Source organism: Sturnira hondurensis, unplaced genomic scaffold (assembly GCF_014824575.4).
Source record: "Sturnira hondurensis isolate 20B ecotype Veracruz unplaced genomic scaffold, ASM1482457v3 Scaffold0021143, whole genome shotgun sequence".
Taxonomy (NCBI): domain Eukaryota; kingdom Metazoa; phylum Chordata; class Mammalia; order Chiroptera; family Phyllostomidae; genus Sturnira; species Sturnira hondurensis.
In genome coordinates this window covers 6,998,088-7,021,523 of record NW_028093774.1, presented here as the reverse complement: position 1 = coordinate 7,021,523, position 23,436 = coordinate 6,998,088, and the positions used below count along the sequence as shown (strand labels likewise).

The window sequence follows — 23,436 nt, the reverse complement described above, 5'->3', positions numbered from 1 at the left end:
GCAGAAACAGGAGCCAGAAGGAGCTGCACTGAGTGTTCTTCCCTTTGCCTTGATGACCCTGAGGTAGAACCCCGCCTGGGCGCAGCCCCGACAGACAGGCGGGGCAGGAAGGGCCTTGAAAGTCATCTACCCTGCCCTCTGCAAGAGGCGAGGGTGCCTGCAGCCGTACTTCTAGGAAGGGACGGGTCACGCCCACGTCTGTACCCAAGTCCAGCAGATGTGAGCCCCGTTGCCCCAGGACCACGGCGCCCGAGCGCTCTGGATGCTGGGCGTGTGCAGACACACTCACCCCTCCCCTGGCCCTGGGAGGTGGGTGCAGCTGTGCAGGTTCTACAGACAAGGGGGCTGAAACGCAGAGGGAGTTAAGAGACGACCGAAGGCCAGCCAGCGTGACGTGATGGGAAAGCTCTGGACCAGGGTGACAGGCCACCATCAGCGCTCCTGACCATGCTGCTATGGGCCGGGGGTGGGGGAGCAAGCACCTAAAGGAGGACAAGGCAAACTGGGGGGCTCTAGACACCTGCACATAAAGTGTATGGAGAGTGCCAAGGGAGACAGACAAATGGCTGGCAGGTACACGAAGAGATGGCTGGTGCCATCAGCCACAGACACAACTTCACACCCGCTCGGACGGCTGAAACCAAAGTCAGAGAGCAAATGTTGGGGCGACTGGAACCTTTACCCACTGCTGGTGAGGATGTGCCATGGCACGGCCACCAGGGAGGGGTTTGGTGGCCCCTCAATCGACCCCATGACCCGGCAACCCCACTCCAGGGTGCCTCCCGAGAGCAGTGAAAACACACGTCCACGCAAAGTGTGCCGGAGTGTTTACAGCCAGGCCCTGCGTAAAGGCCCAGCAACAGGAACCGCCGAGGCTCCCGCCCGGGACGCCCCTGGAGAAACGCAGGCACATCCAGACAACGGGACAGCCCTCCGACAGTGGGGGGCGGGGGGCTGCTTCTGCACCCACGCCCTGAGAGCAGCACCCAGAGTGAAAGGAGCCGGAACAAAAGCCCGCGTGTTCTGCGATTCCACTCGTGAGGAAGTCCGGAACAGGGCGATCCTCAGCCAGAAAGTCGTGGCTGCTTCGTGCTGGGAGCGGGAGTGGAGGGTAAGGGTGCGGGTTCACTTCTGAGGGGGCGCAAACGCTCTAGAACGGACTGTGGTGGCAGCTGCACGTATCTGCGAGTGCCGTGAACACGGCATGGAGGGTACACCTGAACCGCTGTGTCTCAGCAAACCCGCTTTTAAAGCAGGGGTAGGGGCAGGGCTAGTGAAGACAACCCAAGGCCGTGTCCTTGCTCCGCCTGCCTCCCTGACAGTGAGGAGATCAGCCCTGCCCAGACCCGCTCACTCCACGCGGTCGAACGGCTGACGGGACCCAGCAGGCAAGTGGGGCGCTGACCTGCACGCGCCCTTCCGTGCCAGCCTGGCCCAGGCTGCTCAAAGGCTGGCCTGGCACAGCTGAGAGAAGGGGTGCTGGGGACCACGGGTCCAGGGGTGAGGACAGGGTTCCCTCTTTATCTCAGAAACTGCCAGGCTCCAGCGACAGCTAAGAGTTCACCTTGGTTTGGTAATCCCCGCCCGCAGGCAGGGCCTCTCTCAGCCAATTTAAACTGATGTTATCACCCCCCTCCTCTCCCATCCCCCAGCCGGCAGGGTAAAGTCCAAGCTTCTCCGCGCCTCTCTCCTATCGCATCACAGGCATTCTGACACTGGAGGCATGCCACCCGCACCCAACAGGCAGCACTATGGCCTCGGGGACCCTGCTGACCCCCCTAGACTGCTTACTCCCCTCTGCTGACCCACCAGGGCACCCTGCACAAAACCACACCTAGGAGGGTCCTCCGCTCCACAAATGGGAGGCCCCTGTGCAGCAGTGGGGATGCCAGGGGCGCATATGCAGCCCCAGCCCCTGGGGACCTGACCCCTGAATGGAGAGACCAGCAGCAGCAACGGATAAAGAACCACCTTCCAAAAGGAGGGGAATGAGGTCTGCAGGGTTGGGAGGGCCTAGGATGGGGGACAGGTCCTTAGTCAGACAATCGGGGAGCTGCCCCTGAAGACGGGGCGATTGAGCCGAGCTGGGTGGGGTGGGGACGAATTCCAAGCAAGAGAAAGGCTTGTGCAAAGGCACTAGGTGGGCGAGAGCTCAGAGCCTGGCGGCTGTGGTGGGAGGGCTAGCCTGGCACGGAAGGGGCAAGCAGAGCAAGATGAGCCTCGGTGGCCAGCCTTGCAGTCTCCTGGGCCGCACTAGAGATTACTGTGACCCTTGCTACCCCCTCCTTGAGAGGGCCCGGAACAGCCAGCACTAAGCCAGGGCCTGCAGTGACCAGCTCTGCGCTTCTCCTACCCATCACTCTGGGGCTGTGGGGCCGTTCCTGGGGTCCCTCTCAGCCTCCCCTCGGCTGGCAGCTCAGCAAACGGAGTGCCCCTGCACAAGAAGTTGTCCTCGTGTTCAGACTAGGGGTCCAGGGACCATTTAGGAGACACTTAATATCCTTCCAGCTAAGCTCATCCAGGGAAAATTCCACAAAGACCCACCTGGCCTCCTCCACATGCCTCGTGGAATAAGACCACAGAAATCCTCTGGACAACTGTGAGCCGGGAAGGGGCAATAGAGGACCACTCCCCTGACACACCTCCTAGGCGGCCCCGGATGCCCCAGCGAGAAGACAGTTCTCTTTGCTCCGCAGGGGACAGGAGACCCCTGAGCCCTGGCACACGGGCCCCGTAGGCATAGCCCCTGAGAGACCTTTGCCCAGGTCTGGTCACTGGTGACTGTGTATCAGGCAGGGCCTTGCTGTCACCAGGCATGAACTTGACACAGAAAAACAACTGAATCATTTTGAAGGTTCCCCAAACCAAGCCCTGGAGGTCAATTTTTTTTTTTTAAGTTTAGGGCTGGCTTCAATGGCAACCAGCTTTAGTGATGAGCAATAAGCCCAGGCCCACCCACACTCTCCAACCTGTCCACAAAGGGCCAGCAGGAAAAGAGCGGAGCCCCTCTGCGGTGAGCGCTCCGGCTCCGCCCCGGGCCCTGCAGGCTCAGTGGCACATCCCACAGGCAGAACGCCTCGGGGCTGCCAGGAGCACCTCGGAAACCCACCCACCGGTCTCCAGCAGTTCTCTCACCCAGGCCCTGGCTCTGCCTCCCGCCTCCGAGATCCCCCTCCCTCAGCCTCCTCGGACCCGTACCCCTCCTCCCACGTAAGCCGACACAACCTTGCTAGTGTCTCAAAAACCTTCAAACAGGAATATGAAAACAACACGTGATCAAGATCAAGTGTCCCTCTATCTGGTCTGGCTCTGGACTGACCCTCTCATGTCCCGTGCCCGGTGGCAGGGAGGCCTGTGAGCCCTGGGCCCGCCTCTCCCCTGACCCTCACCCAGCACCTCTGGGCCCTTCCCTGCGCCACCCTCCGCCTGCCTCCTTGCTTCCTGGGGCCTCTGGGAAGTGCCTGTCACCCTGCTCCCCGAAGGATTGTTCTCCCCACAAAGGAGGACACATCCTGGCCTTATCAGATATCCGGCTTCATGCAGAAGAACAGACTGCGTGAAAACTTATCCCAGAACTCCCAAGGCTGGAGGCTGTCCCGAGGTCACCTCAGTCACTGGGGGGAGGGCTGGGTGTGTGTGCCCAGGGAGGGGTGGCGGGCAGGCTCCAGGGACCCAACAAGACCTCCCTGGGAAACCACTCGTGCTGAAACCCTTAGGCTGCATGTCCCCACGTCCCCCTGCCGTGCTCCCTCTGCAACCCTCTCTTCTGTCAAGACCAGGAACACAAGGCACCCTGTGATTTGTGAGCGCTGCCCTGGGCTGTGCGGGGTGCGTGTGTGTGGGGAGCAGAGGGCAAGGCCCCGGGGCAGGGCTGTCCTCCAACTCCCAGGGCAGGGGACAGGCTGAGGGTCACAGTCCTTCACCTCGAAGGACAGACAGCAGGGCTGCGAGCAACCATGGAGGCACTTGGCCAACACAAGGAACTTTAACATCCACGGGCATAACTCCTCGCAGCAATCTGCCTGCCGGGGGTGGGGGGAATGCTCCCCACCCCCATTTTACAGAAGAGGAAACCACGGCTCGAGGTGTTCACGTGATCAAAACGAGCTTGAGCTGCACGTGCTGGGGCCTGAGCCCCCTGTGAAGCTCCTTCTGTGCACTGTGACACCGACTCGTCCCCGCACCGTGTGGCGTGTCCTGGCACTAACACCCTCCCACGAGAAGGAAGCAGGCTCAGAGAGGGAGGAGCCTGGACACGCCCCCCACCCCGCCCCCGCCTCCCCTAGCCTGGGGAAACATTTCAGGCCACGGGCAAGGCAAAGGCCCTGGAGAGCACCACATGGGGACAGCACAGGGCCCCCTCCCACAGGCAGGGGGCCACCGGTAGGGTCACAACCAGGCCACGACTGCATCTGGGGCCACTTGCACAGAGGAAGCAGGAACCTGTGGCAGAGTCAGCCAGGGAGGGGGCGAGAGCCTCGGGGACGAGAGGGAGGCTGAGTTCACAGACCCTGAACACTGGGGAGAGAGAAAACGCTATCAGTGGGGGTGGTTACTGTGTGGCAGTGAGAGTCCCCTTTGTCCTGATAAAGATAGACAGGCGGCCAGGGCTCCAAGGGTCATCCGCTGGAAAGTGCTAGCTCAGGCATCCCCCCCAACCCCCCGCCCCCCGGGGGAGGTCCTCCTTTTCAGTTGCGCTTTCGCTGATAATATGACCTTGTTTTTCAGGGGCTCCGGGGCCGCTCTCCAGAGGAATGACTCACATTCTTTTCCACCTCAGAGAAAACGCAGGACAAGTCCGTGGGGGCGAAGGCGGCACCTCCCAGGGTGGTGGGCAGGTCACCGTGGAGCTAGGCCCCAGGCTGCCAGGGAAATGGGGCGGGGTGGCGTGGTCCACGCCCGGGGACCAGCACAGGGGGTCAAGGCACTGAGCACGGAAAGGGGCGTTACCACCAGGGCAGGACTCAAGTGCGACTATTTCAGTTCTGAGGCCCCGGGGGCCCCTTTCTTCAAGCATGGCGAGAGGTTGTACACCGTGTGCCAACTCGGGCCCCGGCCTGTGGCTGTGTGTGTGAGGGCGTGTGCGTGAGGGCGTGTGCGTGAGGGCGTGTGCAGGCGCACCTGGACTCAGCGGGATTCTGATCAGTAAACCCAGTCTGTGAAGGCTGAGGGCGGAGGGGTCACCAGCCACGCCTGGTTCAGTTCCACTTCACACCCAGCCAGACGGAGGCCTTGGCAGGGAGGTACAGGCCCACAAGCCCAAGTCTTGGCAGTGCCAAACCACTCCTGGGGGGCACACAGCCAGACAGCTGCGGGAGCTTTCCCGGCACCCAGCCCTTCCCTCCGCATGGTCCTCTCACCTGAAACCTGTGCACCAGCTCCAGGGACTGGCTGTCGTTCTGGTCGGCCTCAATAATGACATCGGTCAGCTTGTGGATGATGACATCCAGGGGGCCCTGCTCCTCGATCGGCCGGCTGAGGTCCAGCTGTGAGGGAGGACACAGAGGAGAACTTCAGCACCTTAGCCCGAGGCCCCATTCCCTCACCACCCTCTGCGCGCTGCCCCGAGGCACTGAGAACATGCGGCGGGCGCTGGTACTCCTGGGAAACAGGACAAACCGGATGAACCCACTAAGATCCTAGAACTCCACCAAGTCAGGCCCCGTGTTTGTCCTGTTCCCGAGCCCCATGCTACCCAGGGTACAGAAACACACACGCATGGAATCCAGACGACAAGGAATCCACAGGTCAAGTGAGCAGCGCTGTGGAACCCCTCTACAGAGAGAGCATGCACTGAGCATGTCCTATCTGCCCGACAACCTGGGGTTTTGGGAGGAGCTCAGTGAGGTGAATCACATCGCCGAAGTCAACCAGCGGGATGCGGACTGAGGACCAAGAGGACACTGCACGCGTGGACACAAAGTCTCAGCAAAGCCAGGACCTTCACAAACCCACGAGACCTGCCACTGACACACCGCACTGGCACCGGGGCCAATCACAACCTGTGACACTGTGAAGGAGCGCAGGCTGCCTGTGATCCTCGGGACCCCGTGTGTCCTGATCCACTGACAACATGTTTACTTTTTCAAGAGCACAAGGTTACGAAGACAGGCCCCCAGGGAGCACAGACGCCGGGAAACAGTCGGCATCACCTGACCCCAGGCAGGCACACCTGCCAACAGCCAGGGCAGCCTGACACTGTGCTACCTGACCCGCCAGATGTCTGCTGCCCGGCATGCGGACACTACCGCATGCAGCCTGCTGGGCACCTGGCTGACCCTTGGACGGCCTTAGGCCTCAGGAGAAGCCAGATGAGGCCACCAGGCCCCTCCCCGTCCTCAGCCCCACCCCCAGGGGCTCCCTCTGGGATTCCAGGCTGTTTCACAGTCCCTAGTAAAGAAATCACAATGAGAGCTACAAATGACGGCTCCAGGAGGCCCAGGCTGGAAACTTCATGTGCATTCATCATCTTCCAACCATGTGATGAGGGGCGATTTCACAAACAGGTGGGGAACATGGACTTCTGACTCCTCCCTGGGGTCTCAGTGAGGAAGTGACGGGGCTGCGACGCAGACCCGTGCTTGTCGTGCGGGGCCCCCACCCTGCACCCACATGGTACCCTGGGAAGTGGTCCTCCAGAGCCACAACCACCTGGCTCCTTTGTCCTCTGGCTTCTGGCCAAGTCTGGCCAACCAGAGGCACCGACAGGAGATGGGAAGGAGAAAGGGAGAGAAATCTGGGTGTTGGTTAACCATCCTCACAGCCCCAGTCCCCACGGGCAGGGCAGCCCCCTCTCTAAGACCGCTGCTGTTTCTACTAGGGCTCCCACACCACCCTCCCCTCACTGTCCCCGCAGGCCTGCGGTACTGCCAGCCCACTGCTCCCGGGGCCTCAGCACCTCCCGGTGGTCCCTGAGACCTGCCTGGATCTGGCCATCCTCCCTCGGGTGAACACCTTTCCAGCCAAAGCTTCCGACAGCCCAGCTCTTCCTTGCACATCCCTACTCTTCTCTTTTACTGTCGCCAGGAGAGATGGTAAAGGACTTCCCCTATCAAAAAAAAAAAGTCCACGGACCTCACAATANTGGTTAACCATCCTCACAGCCCCAGTCCCCACGGGCAGGGCAGCCCCCTCTCTAAGACCGCTGCTGTTTCTACTAGGGCTCCCACACCACCCTCCCCTCACTGTCCCCGCAGGCCTGCGGTACTGCCAGCCCACTGCTCCCGGGGCCTCAGCACCTCCCGGTGGTCCCTGAGACCTGCCTGGGTGAACACCTTTCCAGCCAAAGCTTCCGACAGCCCAGCTCTTCCTTGCACATCCCTACTCTTCTCTTTTACTGTCGCCAGGAGAGATGGTAAGGGACTTCCCCTATCAAAAAAAAAAAAAGTCCACGGACCTCACAATAAGAAAATGATGAAGGCTCCCCTCCCCACGGTGAGTAGCACGTGTGCAAAACAAAAACAAAACAAAACACAGACCAGCTGAGAAGCCGACCCCCTCTTCCGGGGTCCGGGGTCCGGACGGGGAGAGGTGCCCGTCCTCACAGCAAGCCCACACGGAGGACAGCTTCCCCCCATCACATACCAGGACACCAAGGGCCCAGAAGGAAAAATGGCTGGGCAAGGCCACACAGTTGGGACGTGGCCCAGTTGGGGCCTGGACAAGAGCCAAAGAGCGACACCCATGGGCTCTGGCCTGAGCCAGGCTGCCAGGCCACCTTGGGCCTCGGTTTCCCCCCAAACAAAACAGGAAACTGCCAGGGCCTCTCTGGTTCTGCTGCAGATCCGCTCCTACATTCCCCTTCGACCCCACTTCCCAGAGAAAAAGCGGACTTTGGAGGAAGACAGAGAAGTCAGGGAGAAGTGGTAACGAGGGTGAAGGCAGCAACTTCTCAAACGGTGCCGCTGACACGAGCCCACTGCTGCTGTGCCCCGTGGCCCCACCAAGACAGCCACCACAGAACTGGGGCTGACATTTTCAGACCAAGACAGCTGCACACCAAACAGACCCGGGGCCCTGGAGGGACACTGGGCGGTGCCAGTGTCCAAGGGCCAGTCAGAAACCTCATCCCCAGGAGGTCCCCCAGGTCTCCGAGCAGCATGAGGGGCAGAAAGCAGCCGGAGCGGAGCCACGGGGTCCCAGTGGGCGTGGGGAAGGAGATGGCGGGCAAGATGGCTCGTCCTCGCCTGGCAGCAGCAGGGGCCTGCAGACCTGACAACCACGGCTGTTTGGGAAACAAGCTCTCTGAGTTCCTGGCCACTCCACGGAAGGTAAACAGTTGAGCTCTGGACGCCGGCCACCTTCCTTTGTGTATTTTCCAAGCATTTTTATGCCAGTTTTTATGCCTTTCACGATAACAGCAACTTGGGACACACATCAGGCCTGCTCTGGCCCCTGTTCGGCTGCCTCTGGCTGCAGCGTCTTTGCTGAAGCCTTGGCAAAGTTGCCGGGGTTTCTCAGCGGCTCTCTCTCCAGCCCCGCTTCACTCAGGTGGCCAGACTAGCCTTGATCCCCCTGAAAACACCTCAAGGGGGCTTCGGTCTCCCCTCACTGGCTGGGAAGGAAGAGACAGGCTGCCCCCTCAGGAGGGGGACCTCAGAGGACAGGATGCATCTGAGGAGAGGACCCTCGGGGGAAAGGCGGGTGCCACAGAAGAGGAAACCCTCGGAGGGGGACACACCTCAGAGCCTCGGCTTGTTTCGCAGATGGGCTGGTGCAGGGGCTCGGGCGGAAGCCAGCTCATTTCAGTTGTGTTGTTCTGTCTCTGACCACAGTCTGACCCCAGAGAAGGGGACTGTGCCGGGCCGTGTTGTTCTGTTCAGAGGAAGGGGTCTGACTGGTCCCCCTTGGCAAGTAACGAGGTGTCTCAATGACAGGGCCGCCCACCGTGGCCAGAGGAGGTCCGCAGGCACCACGCTTCCCCATCACACCACCCGGGAGGCCAATGGCGGATACTGTCTGTGCAGCGCTCAGCATCTGAGAAACAAGGGCCCAGTGTTCCCTCAGAGGGGACTGGGCAGTGAGGCAGCCTGGAGCAGGGGAGGGCTGGGAGGCGTGAAACAAAGGCCTGCAAACCCCGTGGCTGGGAAGCCACCCCTAACTTCAAACAGGCAGCCCAATCACGCCCGGTGCAGCAGCCAAGGTGGCCAGGCTCTGGCTCCCTGCCTTCCCACCACCTGGCCAGGAAGATGGTGGGCATAGACGGTGCCAGGAAACCCACCGCGGCTCAGCTGCCCTTGGGCTGGAGCACACCACTTAACTGCCCTGTGCCTCGGCTTCCCCACTGATAAAATGAGGCTGCTGTTATATTCTCCCTAGGACCACACAGGGCGGCTCAACAGTACGTTTATGTATGGGACATAGGGTGGTGTGCGGCCCATGCGGGGCGTGACCGCCGCTCAGGGCTAAGGACAACCAATACTCCTGCTCGCTCACTCACTGCTTTGACAGCATTTTCTGGGCACTTCCTGTGTGCCAGGCCCCTGCCCTCTCCTCTCAGGGCTCCCAGGCAGCCATAAGGGCATGCAGCTCACTCTGGAAGCAGACTCGGGGGAGGGACACAGCCACACGCTGCTCCGCCGCCTGGAAGGCCCCACCCCTGCCCCTTGGAGCCCTTTATCCCCACAGTGAGCTCATACTTGTTTTCAAAGTCCCAGCTCAAAAGTTCAGTCCTTTTCCAGACTTTTCAACTCACCTACCCCAAACAGGAAGAACTAGTGAACAGCTCCCTGGTTTCTCTCACAACCCCCCAGGACTGTGCTATTACTTCCAATTATAAAGTTATTTCTGTAACACTGGCTCCTCTACCAGACCCCGAGACCCCCGGTGACCTTGGCTGAGATCTGTCTTACACAGACCCCAGAGGAGAGAACGTGGGGGCGTGGGAGGAGGTCAAAATGATATCAAAGGCAGGGGGATCTTTAGGCTGTATTCCCAGCTCTCCCTTCTCCCCCACACTTCCCCATGTGCTCTCTGACATGATCAATAACCAGCTAGACATGAAAGAAGCAGACAACCAGGCCTGGGTTCATCGGGGATGCTGGGGACTCACGAAACCTGGCTGCAGCCCCCATGCTCGGGCTGTGCATCCTCTCGGGATGTGAAACTCAATGTGGTGTATGACCTGAGAACAGTCTACACTTCTCCGCGGAGCCCCAGCCAGCCACCACTGCCACGCCAGCTCAGGAGGCTGCAAGGGAAGCCAGTGTGGGCATCAGGCAGGTACAAGGCCAAGCCCATGTGGACTCTCTCGGAGCCTCGATTTTAATCCTAGCGCTATTGCTCAGCTCTCACACACTCGCTCTGTGCTGGGCTCTGCTCTAAACACTTTACACACATTAGCTTGTTGAAGTCTCCCAGCAGCCTGAGCTGGGGACCCACGAGAGAGGTGCAGAGGTTAAGTGCCCTGCTGAGGTCTCCCTGCTCACATCCACTGTCAGTGAGTACAGCTGTGAAATAACGGCCCCTTGGAATTTCCTGGTGACAGGAGAGTCTTCTGTTCTGGTGAAGCAAAGCTGGATGGGCCCCTGTGTGAGGGCTGGTCACCAGAAAGAACAAGCCATGATGAGACGCTTTCGGCCTCATCCACCATTTTCCAGGAAGGGGAGAGGGGCCGGAAATTCAGTTAATGATGGATCGTGCCCATGTGATGAAGCTTCCTTAAAAATCCCAAGGGTAAGGTGGGCAGTCAGGGAACTTCTGGGCTACTGAACACACAGAGGTGCTGGTGAGTGGCTGCGCCCCCAGAGAGCACAGAGACTGCGCCCCCTTCCCCCATACCTCGCCCCACGTACCGCTGCCGTCTGGATGTTCAACTGTGCCCCTCCTCATGTCCCTTTACAACAGGCCAATAAACACTAAGTGAACTGCTCTCCCGAGTTCTGCATGTCGCTCTAGCAAATCAATCAAACCAAGGGTGGGGATGTGGGAACCTCCACTTTCTAGCCAAGTGATGGGGAGCGCAGGTAATAATAACCTGAACTTGAGACCGGCATCTGAGGGAAACAGGTGCGGCCGGGGGCAGCAGTGTTGTGGGACTGAGCCTTCTAACCCCAGCGATCAGATGCTGTCTCCGGGGGAAGGGGGGGGGTGTCACAACCAAGAATCGTTGCAGGACACCCAGCTGGTGCCGCAGAATGGCCTGGCATGGAGAAAACTCCCACCAGCTGGCATCAGAAGTGTCGACCGTGCAGAAGAGCAGAGGGGGCGCACAGGCAGTGTGCATTCCTCCTTCAGTGTTCAGCGAGCCCTCGACAAACACCAGCTCCCGTGTTTCCCCTTGCGTGCCACTCACATTTTACTGATCAGTGGGCATTTTCCCGACTCTCTCAAGAGCTCAAGTACAGATGAGCACACTGAGTCACAGGGAAGTTCAGTGGCTTACCCATGTCACAGAGAGTCCTGCTTGGGAACCCAGGCCCCTCTCCTGCCAAAGCCACAAAGTTAACCTCTAAACCCAAAGGGGTCCCTGGTGCCTGGGGCTTTCCTTCCATCCCCTTCTCCCTCAGTTCACACCCGCAGAGTGGCATGTTTTCATCTGCGACTTCAAGTGGAAGTCACTAGATCAAAAGTTTTGTCTCAACCAAGGTCTGGTCAAAATGGCCCAGATGAAAGGCGAGTGGCGTGGGTCTCATTTATTCCCCTGCACTCTCCAAGGATCTGAGGATCGGGGACAGAACTGACACCTCCAGTGTTTAAAGGCCTTCCCAAGCAGAAGCAGGCCTCTTTTGAAAAGCAGGGGCTGGTGCCTCAGAGACAGACTTCAAAGGGGAGCCTGGCCTCGAAGGAGGCAGCGTGTGTTGGGGGCAGCTGGCTCCAAGACAGGCCAGCAGCTCTGCCCTGGGCAACAGCGACACTCAGACACTCACACTGGAAAGACTTCAAAGGGGCCAGGAGCTGAGGGTCCCATGGGGCTGGCCACCCAGCAACCTCTGCCTCAGGCCAGAGGCCAACTGTGGCCAATGCTCCCTCACCCAGTTCCCCAATTTCTCAGTAACCCATGTGTCATTACTGGGGTAATGAGAGTGAACAGCAACCAGGGGAAGGCAGAAGAGTGAGTAACCTTTCTCCCCTAGAAGGTCTCATGATGAAGGCACCCAAGTTCTGGCGGTTTGCAAGCCGACTTAGTTTCAGAGTCAGAAAAGTTACACCCGCTCGGCAAGTACAGCTCCTGAAGAACGGGATATTCCCTCAACCTCAAGGAGCTAAGAAAATCTTGGACTGCACCCAGGGCTAGAGAGCCAGGTTCAAGAGCAGATTAAAAGGAGAAATGGGCTTTGACCCAGTAAGTCCCCTCCTGGGATACTGGCCTGAGAAAAAGGTGAACAGGCAAAAAATCACTCCTGGCCCGACAGGTTCACTGGCCCCAAGAGGAAAGTCACAAAGCACACATCCCACGTCCCACAGCAGGGCTGGCCTCGTAGAGACGGGCACACACCCACCGGAGGACGGTAAGGAGCCGCTAGGACATCCGCGAGGGGTCTCGCGGAGATGAGCGGGGGCGGGTGCCTCGCAGCCCCGTGAAACTGCATCGGCTGCGGTCAGCACCGGAAAGGGGCCGCAGACCTGAGGATAGGCGGGTTCCGGGCACGGCGGTCATTGGGGCGGGGCGGGGGGGGGGGGCTTTCGGGACACGTGGCAGCACTCTTTTCCCGATTCCCTTGTAACTGGATGTCATCACGTGACTAGTTTTGGCCAATGAGCTGTGAGGAACAGTGAGCTACATCACTTCCTGGGCGGAGCCTCTAGCTGCCCAGGTGCCCGCTCCTGTGACTGCGGACCCCACTCCTGTGACTGCGGACGCCGCGCCTGGCCCGCTGGTAGAGGGGCCTGGCAACCCCTGGATGCGCCGCTGAGCAACTGCGAGGGGCCGAGGCCCCCGTGGGTCCACGATGGACACGCGACGAGAGTGAGACGTAACAACGCGGTTTCGATCTGCTCTGATTTGGGGCTGTGAACCCAGCGTGGCCTAGCCAGGCCTAATAACGTCTGGTAGGTCCTTCTTTTCCCACGCGTTCAAAGACAAAGTGAAGCCGGGAAGGGGGTGGTGAGTAAATGGGCCTCACCAGGTACCTGACCAGGTTACGGCTGGGCGTTTGTTGGGATTATTTTTTAAAGTTGTAATTTAGTATTTGGGTGAAATATGATGACGGGTTTAGCGTGTAAGGGAAAGATTGCTTGTCCCACCCCCTAAGATCAGAAGGCAGAAACCTTGAACAGAAAGCCACACCGTCAGCATGGCTGCTCCCAGCACCCCAGAAAAGCCTACCCCTAAATCTGTCAGATGAGTCCCCGGACCATGTGCAGCTCAGCCCTGAGGGCTACTTCCGAGGTTCAGACCAGAGCCGCAGACCCTCCTGCTACGTGCCAGGCACGAGCCAGCCAGGTCCTGTCCTGAGGGGAAAGGACCAACCACAGACTTGGGAAAAAGAAAAAGAAAAGGGACGTGAAAAGGGTCGGTGGGCCCAGAGCAGAGGGAGGGGAGCCCAAGGCCTCAGAAGGAAGGGTGGCATGTGCTGTGTGTGCTCTTACTGCTCTGTCTCCAGGCTGCAGGCAGAAAAACCCACAGTCCTCCTGCCCAGCAGCACCCCCCCCCCCCCCCCGCCCCGAGCCACTCCAGACACAGTGCTACCCTAAGCAGAAGGTCAAAGGGCAGGGCACTTCCCTCACCACCACCCCCCAGCCTGTTTCCTCACCTGCAGAGTGAGGGCAGTGAGACATCCCTGGCCCACAGTGCAAGGACAAGCACCAGGTCCCCACGGGGACGCAGCTGCGCATACTGCACAGACATCAGCAATTTGGATTTTCTCCTTTGGATTTAGGAGAGGCTGGTTGTCTCTGTGGCAATCAATTGCCCTGTTTGGCTCCTTGCCAGCACAATCCTAATAATCACCTCCACCCGGACAACCAAGATGGGTAGGGTGTCCCCAGGCACCATGCAGGGGACATTACATAACTTATTTCATCTAATCCTCATAATGCCCCTCGGAGGCAAAACAATAAGAGGGCGGCAGGCAGGGCAGGGGGTGGAAACAGTAAGCTAGAGTATAAACAGTAAGCTGGAGAGGCCAGCAGACTCCATCAGAATAAGAAATAAAGCCTCTGAGATATCAGGGTTGTTTGTTCCAGAGGCTTAGCTTAGCCTGTGCTAACGAACACACCCAGCCGGGAAACTGCCCAGGGCCTCTGTCACTGTGTGCCCAACGCCAGGCCCCCAGTACTGGCACGAAGGGAGGAGGGTGGCACCGCAGACAGAGCCTGGGCCAGCAGCAGGCAGCAGCCTCTGTCTCCTTGCCTGTAAAAGGGAGCCAAGGACACAGGCCTCCACACTTGACGAGACATGCAGGTAGAGCTTTGGGCCCTGCACGCCCCCCCGGCCCAGCAGAGGCCATTCTGAGGGGCGGGCCATCTGCTCTTGGTCCCTCCAGATCCCCCAGTTCTTGCTGAACACCCCCACCTCCTCTGCCAACTAGTTACTGCCATTTGGGTTCAAACTGGGTCCCAGGCATGATGCTTACACCGTGAGGAAGTTGCAGAAGGAGAGTTCTCCTTGGCCTGTGCACCCTCAGAGATTGGTGACTGTGCCCTATTCCTCCCTGTGACCAACGAAGGCCTGGCACGGTGCCAGCTGTACCAGGGAGCAGCAAATGCGCTGAACTCATTCCCCAAAGCTGGAGACTCACATACCATCCAGCCACCCACTCACCCATTCACTCACACAGTACTAAGCACTCACACAACAACCCCCCCAAGTAAGTGTAACCCACATGCTCCATTAAGAAAACAAAGACAGATTCAGTAACTCACCCGAGGTCATTGCCAGTAGGGGGCAGACCCAAGGAATTTCTGACCAAACTCTTACCTGCTCCTTTCCCCACCACCTCATTCATCCTCAGCAAACTGCCCCACTCACCCACCCAGGGGCTAAGCTGTACCCCCAAGCAAGCTTAGTATACCAATGTTCAGCTCAGAGTGGGCGTACTCCACGGGGCCCACTGGAGAAGCCCCAGCCACAGACCTCTGCAAAAGTTCCCGCGGGCCCTGGGAAGAAGCTGCAGACACTCTTGAGCCTGACAGGGTGAGAAAGTCCACGGAGCAAACAAGGACACTCACGCCCACAGACAGGCAAGGCGACGTGGATGCCCTCGATCCCAGCCAGGACAGGCACCGTGAGAGGCGGAGGCTTCACAGCAGCGGAGTCTGCAGCCAACCCAGCAGGCTCCATCAGCAGCGACAGGAACGAGAAACAAAGCCTCTTGGGGAGAGGCCAGGTTTTCCTTCACAGCCACAGGAGGAGCCAGCCCTGCTGTCACCTTCACCTTGGACTTCTAGCCCCCACAGCAACGAGGGAAGGAATTTCCGAAGGCCCCAGTCTAAGGAGACAAGTCACGGCAGCCCGGGGGTGACCAGAGCAAGGCCTCCCTAAGGAAGCGCCACCTGAGCTGAGACCTGAGGAAGACGACTCCAAGGCAAGAGGAAAGCAAGAGAGGGACTCCGAGCAGAGGTGGCACTTAGTGGGTGACAGGGCAAGGGGGACACGGGGCCTCCAAGGGCCAGACCAGGAGTTGGGAACCCATCCCCAGCCACCGGAGGGTGCCCGGCAAGGAGTTAGGTTTCAGTCCCTTTGAAGAGACCACTCTGGACGCGGACACATGTGAGGCAGCCACCCTGCCTAGTCCATGCTGCAAATACTTAACAAATACTTAACACCTGGCAGCTGCCATTTTTACAGCCCCCACAACTGGGGGCTTAGGTAAGAACTTCAAAACAGTGGTGCTTTGAAAAAAGTAGAGGGCAGTGGGATCAGGGGCCTGGCACTGCCACCGTGTGACTTGGGGCCATCCTCCTCCTCGTCTGCAGCCCGGGGGTCTATCCCATCTTTCACATGAGGACTACAGACCGCTAAGGTCCCAGGTTCTGGTACCGAGAACACCTGGTATTTGACTAGAGCCCACCCCCGGCTGGGACGCCCACTTCAGGTCCCAAGCCAGGCTCCCTTCCCCCCTGCCCCGCCCTGGCTCCGGCCCAAGATCGCTCTTCTCTGCTGACAGTGGAAAACACATCTCCATGTTAATCCTTTATCTCCACGTTGCAGCCAGAAAGGCAACTGGCAGCCGGGGCCACAAGTGGCTAAGAATTCTCCAAGCCAAAAATACACACCCCTGTGCATCCCCCTTAACAATAAGGAAGGGGAACTTTTGAGTCAATGTCTACAAAGCCTGCACAGATTATGTTTTAAGCCCCAAAGCAATATGCAGAGCAGTGCTCATTTCTTTCCAGTCCGAAGACAGCTTCCTTGGGGCAGTTTCCAAACTGGGATTTGATGGAAGGAGGTAGGTTTGTTTTTTAATCGAACACACTCCAGGAAAAAGAAGTTTGGTACTCAAAATCCCCTGAAAAAGCCACAGGTTGTGTCAAATTAAGTAGGTGTCGTCAGGGTAGGGCCTCTCGGGTGTCTCAAAATGCACGTGTGTGGTGGAGACCGTCCAAGTCCTAGAAGTTGGGTTTTTTTCAATATACATTGTGTGTTCACTACCCCAAGTCAGGTCTCCTTCCATCACCATGTATCCTCCCTTCACCCTCCTCTGCCTCCCCGAAAGGTGTTAAGTTGGCATTGAAACCCTTCCCAACTTGACTGGGAGAAATCTAGAGAGTAATACCAGGTCACAGAAACTTGGGGACTCGACAGAATGAGCACAGGTGGCCCTAGAAAACGGGTGTGACCCACCTGTGCCCACAACAGGAGGAAGCCCCCAGAGATCACGCACACACCACATCAGGAAGGGATAGCTGAGGCCCCTACACATCTGCAGGTTAGCAAGGTCCTGGGGCAGCAAATGGTGACCCTAGCAAGTCACTATTGTAATGGGGAGACCGTATTCTGTAGACTGCAATGCACCCTATGCCTCTGAGCAGCTGCTTTTAAGCCCGGCTTCTAAGTCAGGTCAGCAGGCGACGAAGTCTAAGATAGCTCACAGACCCGGGGGAGGCCAGCCCCTCGTGGCGCTGGGCCTTCTGCAAAACCTGGTCGGTTTTGTGTCAGCTGCTCAGAAGCCGCCTAGAAGCCTCGACACAGAGACGCCCAGGAGACTCAGAGCGAAAGTAGACACATGAAAACCCCCACCTGGTGTGTGGGGGGCTGCATGTGAAAGGGTCGGGGCTGAAACCAGGCATGGGTTTCCCCAAGTCTACAGATTATACCCGCAAATTCAAATTTGGGACCAGGCTTAACTTGTGCTTGACTGCAACCCAATAGGTGATTGGAGGATCAGGGTCAAGGACAGTTCCCTAGAGTGGGTGATGTCGAGTGTAAACTCACTGTGTCTTAGTGCCCTTGCACTAGACCCCTCTGCCCAGTTACACCTTTACTCATTTATTTGTGTACCTTTGAGGAACTCAAAGAACAGCCATTGTGTCCACTGGCAGGGCGGCCTTGCCTGTCAGTCACTTTCTGTCATCTCCGCAGCAGCCTTGATCAGGCCCCGTGGCAGTGGCCCTTCCTACTCTGCCCCGTCAAACACCCCCAGGTCCTGCTCTGGACTAGGCCCTGGCTGGGCCCAGGCATAAGAACCAGGGCTGGCCACAGAGAGAAGCTGGACCATCATCAGCAAACAATGACCACTGGGGTGGCTGGGGCAGGAGGGGAGGGGTCCACATATACAGAGGCCCCTTCTGGTTGGACCAGAAGTGGCAGTCTGCCTGGACAGTGCGGGGGGGGGGGGGGGGGGGGGGGTGCGGCAGAGAGGGAGGGGGAGGAGAGGCGCTGAGAGGATGGTCTCTGGGATCTGCAGGGGCCTCCAGAGCCAGGGGGAGCTTGTGATGGGGGAGAACAGCCCGGAGTGTATGGTAGGATGGGCCCAGGACACAGGAGGGCTCCTAAGCAGCACGGGTAAACAGGCACACAGAAAGGTCTAGATCTAGGGCAGCAAGAGGGGGAGGGAAGGAGGCAGACATACAGTGACTGAGTGGCAGGGACCACAGATGGGGTGGGCTGTGCACAAGGACAGAATCCCATCATGGGTCGGGGAAGGGGTGCTGGCTGGTCTCCTTTCCCCAAAGCCAGGAATGGGGAGGAGGAAGTGCCTGCAAGCAGTCTCCTGTTTTCCAGACAGGTCTCTCCAGGCCCCTGCCTCAGCACGGTCCCCACAGGCTGGCTGATTTAAGAGGTAGCTTCCCACACAAGGGCACAAGCAACAGCCAGTGGTTCCTATGGCAACCACCCAGCCCTCTCTGCGGGAGAGGGAAGCCGGGAAAACCCACGCCAACCTGAGGCAAAACCACTGGGTTTATTATTGGTATGCGAAGAGGCGCTTGAGTTCCCCTGATTCTGACTCAGAAAACTCTCCTTCCCTCTTAGGATCCTATAGGTCTCCTCGGAAGGTGACTCCAGACCCCTCTTCCCAGTTACGCCTTTACTCATTTATTTGTATGCCTTTCTAGAACCTTCCACACACAAGGAATGGAAATGGGAGGGAGGTTCTGCCACAGCTCTGACCATCATTGGTTGGGATGGTCTGTCTGCTGTGCTTCCCCCAGCAGGGAGCAGGGAGAGTCCTCATTACCTTGAGACCTTGAGCCTGTGTGAGGTGGGGCCTCTGCCGACATCTGTGGCTGGGAGGAGACCTCCCTGAGGGCAGAGAGGAGGCTGGCACGGCTCCCACACATGGGGTGGCGCCCACGCCCAAGGGCCCGGGACCTGCACACCTCCCTCGCTTCGGGCCCAGTCATCAGTGGTTGCGCCTCCCTGTCCCGGCCTGCTGTCTGTCCCCCTTGGCTCTCTAGCCTGGCAGCCCCTGAACGGCCTTCTCTCCCCAGCCCGCTCCAGGCAGCATGGACGCTCCTCTGGCCACCTGCAGCCTGCAAGCGCCCCTTGGCTAGCACCGCCCTCTCTCCTGGTCCTCCTCTCTCCACAGGGTTCTGCAGCCTCCCAGGACAGTACTCGTCCTCCCCACTCACCGTCCCCTTTCAAACATGCACCTTGACTCTGCGGCTGATGGTCCCTGGGACCCTGGTCGCCCCACTTCACAGTCCTTCCTTCAACACACAGAAACAGAGCCCTCACGGGCACCCAGTCCCCGGGCGGTGGGGCCCTCTGGAGGCAGATACTACCACCAGCACCCGAGGCAAAGGAGAACAGGGTTCTTCCAGAATGGCCAAGAAAGGTGAAGTGGGGGTACAAAGGAGCCTGGGGTCAGGAGGTGGGCCAAGCCGTAAAGATGGTGGGTGCGCCTAACTGCAAACATACACCGGGACGTCCCGGATCAGCTGCACAGACCGCAGCACTATGGAGATTCGGTGGAATCAAGTCCAGGGGGAAGATGGCCTAGGAGGCAGCGCTGCCGCAGAAACAGGTTTGGAGGACAGGACTCTTGGAAGAGAGGGGTGACTCGGGGCAGCAGAAACCTACACGGCTGCCCCCCACACACACACACACTTGCAGATGGGAAGCAGTGGCCTACAGGGACTGCAGACCCCCCATGGGGACCAGTGGCTGGTGCTCTGGAGGCGCCTCCCTACACCTCGGTGTGAAGGGAGAGCAGAGCCAGGGGTCAACCAGCCACGGGTCGGCCTGGGGCCAGAAGGCCAGGGTTCTGCATGTGGCTTGGCCAGGGGTCCACAAGGGTCTGAGGCCCAGGGCTTTGGGCCACGGGCCTGAATGGCCCAGACAAGACTTGGTGGGAGGGGTGTATGTGTGGTACCAGGTATGCGCCCCCCAAGCCATGACGTGAGCATTTATGACTAATGCACCCTCAGAGAGGGTGGGGACAGGTGGGAGGGGTGCTCATCAAGGCCACCCCCCCCCCCCCAGAGACAGGCATGGCTAAAAGCGGCAATTACAGGATCAGCAAAACCCGCCCCTTCCCAGAAGAGCCCACCATCAACAACGTGGAGGGCGAAGGAGAGCAAGGACAGCCAGGCGTACACTGTCACCACCACCGTCCTGCTAGGAGCACTCCTTGTGGCTCCGAGCCAGCCCCAGGGCCCCTGCAGAGGTGCAGGGGACTGAAATATCCAAAGGGCACATGGTCAAGGCCACAATGGTGAGTCTGTGTCAATATGAGAAAAACAGCAAACACCTCGTTAGGGTTAAGGAAAAACCAGACACTGAGAGAACAAAGAACTGTGACTTAAGCCTCTGAACACACACAGCTGACTTCACATCCTGCTGACACCTCTAGCAAGGAACAAGCACGGCTCCCTCTGAGCGGCAGCAGGGACACATGGCCTGTGTGATCCTCCAGGGTTCTGTGTGCTAGCAGCACCCTCCCCACTGCTCCCCCACAAGCCTGGCAGCTCTCTGAACTCTCACCCACCGGGAGGGGGAGAAGTGTGACTCCTGGTTTCAGCCTCCAGGCTGGGCAGAGGAGTCTCCCATCCAGCTCCGGTAATTACTTCCGGGGGTGCAGCCCAGGGCCCGGGAACACTGACCCTATTCTCAGTGCCGGGATCAGGACCAAAACCACGCAATGCCTCCTCTCCCACTCATCTCAATACCGAGGGCGGGGGCAGGACATGGCTCCAAGAACCAGGGAGGGACTGGGAGAGACTGGCAGCTGCCCGGAGAGGTGACCATGAAGGAAGACTAGGGACCTACCTGCTGGGTGCAGCCCCCAATCACGGTGTCCCATGGCCACTGGGGAGCTGGGAAAGCCACAGGTCAGAGGCTCCCTGCCCAAGAGGCCTCTGCTGCTCTCCCCACCCCCAACCCACTGGACAATGCCCCTTTTTTCTTGGACACTGACCCCACTTGTCAGGGCTGTTCTGAGACAAGGCTGGCCCTGAGGGCCGTTCCCTGCTCCTTGGCTGAACTCCTGCTCAGGGGCACAGCCCAGCAGGGACAGTGCCAACCCCTGGGGGCCGCACAGGAACCCCGACTTGAGAAAACCTCCCCGCCTGTCCCCTGACCCCAGGGCAAGGCCACCTCTGGGTCCCTCGCACAGTCAGCAGGAATGGGGGCTCTGCCTGCATTTCAGACATGGCCACGGGTCACACTCACACTGACTTTGAACAGAAACTCAAGTTCTAGTAAGGACTATCAGACATCTCAAGAAACGAGGGCGGCAGGGGGCTGGGGGGGTGGTCTCGCTGCTGCCGTGCAGTGACGCCGCTGGTGAAGGCCCTCCAGGTGGCACCTTTGCCCAGACCAGGGCAGCCGGACCCGCAGCCACCTGCAGGCCCCACTTCACAAAGAGGGGCCCGGCCGGGGCTCAAGAACATCCAACTCAAGACTGCCCGGCTGGGACAGGCACCTGCTTCCAGAGGGTGCCGTCTGGTGGCCCCAGACAGCAGGGTTCTACTGGACACCCTGTGAACCCTGAATACACACAGCTGCCTCTGCTCACGAGGAGCTCGTGGTGCACGGTGTCTCACAGTGCAGACACTGGACAGCAGGCCACTCGGAACGATGCCAGATGTAGTTGTGACATAATGCAGCTTTAAAAAAATCCCAATCAAACCAGTATCTGCTCATTCACTGTAAGAGCTGTTCACACCCCGAGTTAGTTACGTGCAGCAGGAACGCTCCTCTGACCTCGGAGAGAACAGTAACATGTCGCCGTACATCCCTCCAGTGTTCAGGTCTGTTTCTCCCAAATGAAATCTCACTGAACACACCTGGATCCCACTTTCTAACTAAATGCGCGACAACGAAAACCCTTCCTGCAGCATCGCACATTCCTCCAGACACTGTCACTTACAGATCAGTAAAGTGTAATCCGTTTCACCAGCTTCCCGTCACGTAACACTCGGGTGTTCTAATTGCTCAATGACATACAAAGGGGGATTAAACTGCATCCCATATACTCTTTTTCAGAGGGGAAGGAAGCAGAGGGAAAACAGGTGACGGATGGCGACTTTGGTTTGTGAACACACTATACAACATACAGATGATGTACTGTAGAACTGTGCTCTTAAAACCTATATAATTTTAGTGACCAATATAACCCCAATAAATTCAGTAAAAATAAAAAAAAATCAAAGAGAAAAGGGAAAGAAGAGTGGGGCCCATGTTTAAACCTGGGAAATGATTTTTCTAAACACAAAAGTTCCAAACAACTACCCAAAAACACATTTAGTGGACAACTTATTTTCTGGTCCTCCCAGGTGCTCAGTAACTATTCCAAAACCTGTGACCTATTTTTGTTCAATCCCTCTCTGAACTGAGCCCCCAAAGATGCTGCCCCCCAAGTTCAGCAGTATGTTCCCTGTGCTACCACCACTGCTCCACAGGCGCCCATTGTGCCCAGCGCTTGTGGGGCTCCGCGCCCCCCCCCCCCACCCCCAGCCTAGCAAACGCAGCCTAGAGTTCCCAGGCACCACCTCTCAGGGGGGTCTTAGAAATGCCTGAGCGGAGGCACAAAACAGCAACTCAAGTCGGCCCGGGGCCACAGGTGGGTTCACCGTGCACACAAATGTGACGTGGCAGCTCGGACAGGTAAAGACCTGCCCGGAGATCACACAGCTAAGGGACACCAGGGTTCACATCCACCCCGTGTGTGCAGGGGAGAGACGCAGGGGTTCCCAGGGGGAGGCAGGTGAACAGGCCAGTCAGGTGGGTTTCTGCAGGCAGGAACAGGAGGGAGTGAGGAGAAGAGAACTGCGAAAGCCCGCGTGCCCTCCAGGGTCAGCCCACTAACCATTATTTCCCTTGGGGCTGTTACCAACAGGAAATTCCATGCAGGGCAATGCCATGCTGGGTTGAGACCAGCAGGGCACCCCACCCCACCCAGCCTGCCCGATCCTGAGAACAAAGAGCACCAATCAGGAATGTGTGCCCGGGCCTCAGCCGGCCGGGGCCTGGCTGGTAGGGGGTGCATTCTCATCTGGGGCCTGATCAGAGCCAGGCTTGACTACCAAGGCTGGGCCTGTGGTGAGTGGACACCTGTTCCCAGAGCACAGCAGGGTTCTGGAAGTCACACTCGAACCACACTCGCTTCTTGATCCGTCGGCAGCAGGCCTGGCCCCAGACTGCCTGACACCACGCACCCCAACACCTGATGGCCACCCACACCTCTGGTTTCAACTTTGTCCCTAGGACATTTATAGCCTCAAAGGCCACTAGTTGAGCACCACGCCCACCCTGACTTCTTTTTTTATATATATATATATTTTTAAAGATTTTATTTATTTATCTTTAGAGGGGAAGGGAAGGAAAGAAGGACAGAAACATCAATGTGTGGTTGCCTCTTGTGAGTCCCCTGCTGGGAACTGGCCTGCAACCCAGGCATGTGCCCTGACTGGGAATCGAACCGCGATCCTGTGGTTCGCAGGCCCACGCTCAATCCACTGAGCTACACCAGCCAGGGTCCACCCTGACTTCTGAGCACAAGGAAAAGCTTCTCCCTCCCCAGAACCCTCAACTCCTGTCATTCTAGAATCCAGCCCAGGCGACGACTGGCCTCTGGCCTCGCTCCTCTCCCACCAGTCCCCGGCAGGTCA

At 58.6% G+C, this 23,436-nt stretch overlaps 1 protein-coding gene across 6 annotated transcripts in view; it reads right to left on the bottom strand.

Moving 5' to 3' along the window:
• Positions 1-23,436, bottom strand: part of ITPK1 (inositol-tetrakisphosphate 1-kinase) — a 128,365-nt gene that overhangs the window by 45,558 nt on the left and 59,371 nt on the right. For 5 of the 6 annotated variants that reach the window (XM_037031215.1, XM_037031216.1, XM_037031218.1 and 2 more), the window contains one exon: positions 5,361-5,486. In XM_037031215.1, coding sequence (XP_036887110.1) covers positions 5,361-5,486 — 126 coding nt within the window. Of the gene's footprint in view, positions 1-5,360; positions 5,487-18,694; positions 18,720-23,436 lie in introns of those variants that run through there. The other variant, XM_037031220.1, reaches the window with a different exon arrangement.